This window comes from Myxine glutinosa, chromosome 3, assembly GCF_964187855.1.
Source record: "Myxine glutinosa chromosome 3, kmMyxGlut1.1, whole genome shotgun sequence".
Lineage (NCBI taxonomy): Eukaryota > Metazoa > Chordata > Myxini > Myxiniformes > Myxinidae > Myxine > Myxine glutinosa.
In genome coordinates this window covers 74,670,642-74,675,488 of record NC_136263.1, presented here as the reverse complement: position 1 = coordinate 74,675,488, position 4,847 = coordinate 74,670,642, and the positions used below count along the sequence as shown (strand labels likewise).

Genomic DNA, 4,847 nt, shown 5'->3' with positions numbered 1-4,847 from the left:
ATGTATGGATATATATATATATATGTATGGATATATATATAATGTATGTATATGCATGGATATATATATATGTATGTATATGTATGGATATACGAGGTGTGTTCAAAAAGTATGCGACCTTAATTTGTCGTGCGTAAACAAATGAAGCTGGGGAGGCGTTGATTGGTGCACGTATGTAGGCGATCCTAATGCGCACGCGTGAATTTTATCCCACCTGCAGAAGCTGTCATTCGACGGCAGACCGCCGATGAGTGAGGAAGTGTAAGTGAGCGCCGTCGCATTTTCATTTTTGACAAAATGATGGAAAAACTTGAACAACGCTACTGCATCAAATTTTGTGTAAAGCTTGGCGATTCCTAAGTGGAAACGATCCGCAAGATTCAACAGGCCTTCGGGGACGAAGCAATGACGAAGCAATCCCACACAGATAAAGGAGTGGTACAGCCGCTTCAAAGATGGCCGCACATCAGTGGAGAGTGAAGCACTTTCGGGTAGGCCCTCAACATCCCGAAATGAGATCATCATTGACCAATTGAGGACCCTGGTGATGCAGGATCTTCGAATCACGATCGGAGAACATGCAGGCGAGGTGGGCGTCAGCATTGGATCTGTTCATTTCATTATGAAGGAGGATTTGGGCTTCAGGAGAATCTCACCGAAGTTCGTACCAAAGCTGCTAACAATTGAGCAGAAGCAACTCCGTTTGGAGATCGCACAGGACATACTGGAGACTGTGAACAGCGATCCCAGCTTCCTCAACACAGTGATCACTGGCGATGAGTCCTGGGTTTATGGGTACGACCCAGAAACCAAGTTGCAGTCATCACAATGGAAGCATCCAACATCCCCGAGGCCAAAAAAAGCAAGGCGGGTCCGCAGCAATGTCAGTCATGCTGACTGTCTTCTTCGACTCCAGTGGCGTGGTTCATCACGAGTACGCACCACATGGCACAACCATCACCAAGGAGTATTACCAAGAGGTTCTGCGTCGCCTTCGTGACGCTGTGCGATGCAAACGGCCGGACCTGTGGGCAGCAGGCAATTGGCAGCTCCATCACGATAACGCACCCGCCCATTCTTCACATTTGATAGTTTCTTGGCCAAACACAACACACCTGTGCTTCGTCAGGCTCCCTACTCTCCCGACATGGCCCGTGTGACTTCTGGCTTTTCTCCAAGCTGAAAATGCCCCTGAAAGGGACCAGATTTCAGTCCAGAGAAGACATCATGCGGAATGCGACGGACCAGCTGCGCGCCATCCCAAAAGAGGCGTTCCAGCGCTGCTTCCGACAGTGGCAGAACCGTTGGGAGAAGTGTGTGGCAGCCCAAGGGGACTACTTTGAAGGAGCTTAGTGTAAGTTTGTTGTATCTGGATAAGAGTGTTTTTTATGAACAAAGGTCGGATACTTTTTGAACACACCTCGTATATACTGAAATGCAAAAGAAACTTACCACCTTTGAAACCTTTAAATATCAACAATAACACCTTGTAGTAACTGTGTGAACTTATTTGTGGACAATAGTGTCCTCACTGTCAGACAAAACGGTCACGGATGGTCACTTGAACCTTCAATGGTCACTTCATAGCACGGCTGTTGAACAGCCGTTTTGACTGTCAGTGATTAGCCAAGGGGTATGGGATTATTTTAATGAGCTGCACGTGATGTCTTGATATTGGCTTTAAAAAGGCCAGTGCAAAATGGGCATTTCAATCAACATGCCACGATTGTCAAGGGATCAACGGCAGCGTGCCCTGGGCATGCTGCAAGGCGGACTGAGCTACCGTGAGGTGGCACGTCGCCTTGGCTGTTCACACCAGACGATATCGGCCCTGGTGGACAGACACCCTCCACAACTCTGCAGATGACAGACCTCGATCAGGGAGGCCAAGAGTCACCACTGCAAGGCAGGACAGGCAGAGGGTCCAAAGTCACCTGCGGGATCGATTCCGTCCAGCATCCTGCACTGCGGCAGAAACTCCGGGGCGTGCAAACCCACGGATCTCCAATGATACTGCACGAAGACGACTGCATGACTATGGTCTGACTGCCAGAAGACCATACAGAGGCCCCGTGATGACGGCTACCCATCGCCGCAACCGACAGAGATGGTGCCAGCAGCATCAGCGGTGGACCTTGGCGCAGTGGAACGAGGTCGCTTTCAGCGATGAGTCAAGGTTCTGTGTGGACAGTCCTGATGGGCGTGTGTGTCTGGAGAAGAACTGGCGAGCGATATGCCGATTGTTGCGTGCGTCAAGCCAACAGGTGGGGTGGCCCAAGTGTGATGGTGTGGGCCGCCATATCAGGCCGGTACAGGATGCCACTGGTGGTTGTGGATGGGAATCTTAACGCCCAGCGGTATGTGGATAACATCCTGCGACCTCATCTGCTGCCATTCCTGCTAGACCACCCAGAACTGAGAACCTTTCAGCATGACAACGCTTGTCCCCATGCTGCTCGCTTTACCACTGCATTTCTCCAAGGCGAGAACATCAACACCATGCAGTGGCCTGCGCTCTCCCCTGACCTGAATCCCATAGAGCACCTGTGGGATGAGCTTGGGAGACACGTAGTTGGCAGGGCCAGGGCACGGGCAGAGCTGCTTCAGACATTGAGGACTGAGTGGGACAGAATCCAGCAGCAATCCATCCAAAGACTGGTAGGCAGTATACGCCGACTATGCACTGCCTGTATCCAAAACAATGGTGGCCACACACGCTATTGAAAGGGGACTGACATTGCACCCTATGCTGTTCTGTACTGTAGAACAAACTGATGAGATGGTGTATCTTGGTCAAAAACTTGACATGTCATCAATAAAATGCCAATGTTTCAATTAGCAATTGTTGGTTTGTTTTATTTTGAACTGTTACAATTTATTACATGTCAAACAAGTGGTAAGTTTCTTTTGCGTTTCAGTATATATATGTATGGATATATATATATATATATGTAACGGATTTGGGAAACTGTGCACTGTGTGTGTAATTCATTATAAATATACCCCCATTGTAAATAATGTAATGATCCTTGTAAATACCTCCATTTGTGTAAAGGTCAAAGGTCGTCCCTTTAGCTAGTCCATCGCATACATGTCGAAAATCGTAGGCCCTTCTAAATAGTTATCTCATTATTATATGTCAGTATAAGGCTCTGTTTTTCCACTAGTTCATTGCGTTGCATCAAATGGAATAAGATAGATTCCCTTTTCAAATTCCCCAAAGCCTCCAATTCAAACTGCATTGTTGCCAACTGCATTTGCCTCCATTACGGCGTGGTCAATTCTGAGAAGAAGGGTGTGGCCCCACCTCGTCATCAGGAGGAGTGAGCCAGCCCCAATCAACCAACCAAGAATGAGGGGGTTGGCCTGAGGGCGGAGAGAGAATGATCGAGGAGGTTCGCGAAAGTTCCATGGGCGTGGTTATATAACCCGTCGTGCGGAGCCCCCACCTGAGTTCAGTTGAGGAGCTGAGAGTTCAGTTGAGGAGAAGCTGAGAGGTTTTTGAGGGAGGTGCGCTGGACCAGAGGCAGATTCTGTGGAGTATTAAGGGAGCGTCGGAGACGCAGGAGGCGGAGGACGAGTGAGAAAGCTGCCGATGTGAAACCGAATACGTGGAGCTGCCGGCTCCTCGCTGCCAGCCTGGAGCGGAGCTGTGTGCCCGGTTTCGCCTCGACCCCAAAAGCGTGGACCGAAGCGCGAGCTTGGAGCCGGACCTCGACGCCTACCATCTGCCTGGACCCTCCTCTGCCGTCCCATACCATCCCTGCCATTCTATCCTTTTGTGTACGTGAGTTTGTTTTGTGTCTTGTCCCTGGGTATAAGATAAGCTAGGAATTGCTCTGTGTCCTTCTGATCCTTCCATTTTCCTGTATATTACTTTGATTTCTTTTCTTCCTTTAGTCTTGTGTAAATAATAATAAAGCCTGTTATTTCTTACCTTTGGTTCCTTCTTTCCCATCAGATCGTCTTTGTGATTTCCCCCATTGAGTTCCTGTGGTGTGATTTCGGCCAACGTTTATAATCGGGTTAGTCTTTGTTAAACGGCTCGGATTCCGCAGCTCGCTTCGCTCGGCGTGATCCATAATTACACTGCGGTCCGAGCGGGGGTATCTCCTTGCGTACCGGAAGGCGCTGGTACTTAGGTCATAGGACGGATAAGCCTAATACCCTACCCAGCACTGACCGGGCGTGACGTCATACCCTCAGGATCGGCGACGGCCAGTATAAAGGACAAGGTTAACCCCCCTTGGCAAGGGGAGCACCATCCCGTGTGTGTGTGTGTGTGTGTGTGTGTGTGTGTGTGTGTGTGTGTGTGTGTGTGTGTGTGTGTGTGTGTGTGTGTGTGTGGTCCACAGATATATGTAATATTTAATAAAAATCCATGCTCCACAAGGCTGCCCTTGTTCCTATGTTTATGAAGATCATATAAACCAAATATGAGGTCAATTGGAATTTATTTAGAGGTTGCTCAAAAAATAACATTTTTAATTTCTCCTGTTTTGTTTTGTTTTTGTTTTTTCCAGATGGCAGAAACTCGCAGCTCTTCCACAGTTTGGTTGCTGGGCAAGACTGAAAAGGAAATAATATGTGGGGCACTACCAACCAAAGGACACACATTGCAGAAAATGGTGTACCATCACCTGCAAGAACACCATACAGTTCGTGAAAGTGCCAAACTTAGTGTACAAGCTGTGTGTGCATACTGGGAGAAAGCACGAATTCCAGTGCAGAGAGTAGATTCCTGTGAGCGCAAACTTTTGAAGTTGTATGATACCTACAAACTGGTAAAGAAAAATAGAACCAAGACATTCGAAAACTATAGAGTGAAGGAGCAGATGTTCAAAGAT

At 48.3% G+C, this 4,847-nt stretch overlaps 1 protein-coding gene across 1 annotated transcript in view; it reads left to right on the top strand.

The window, feature by feature from the left end:
• Positions 1–1,234: 1,234 nt before the first annotated feature.
• LOC137423440 (uncharacterized) overlaps positions 1,235–4,847 on the top strand; it is a 13,896-nt gene continuing 10,283 nt past the window's right edge. The window contains exons 1-2 of the mRNA XM_068110618.2: positions 1,235–1,354; positions 4,524–4,847. The exon at positions 4,524–4,847 is cut by the window's right edge and continues 381 nt beyond it. Coding sequence (XP_067966719.2) covers positions 1,235–1,354; positions 4,524–4,847 — 444 coding nt within the window. The remainder of the gene's footprint in view (positions 1,355–4,523) is intronic.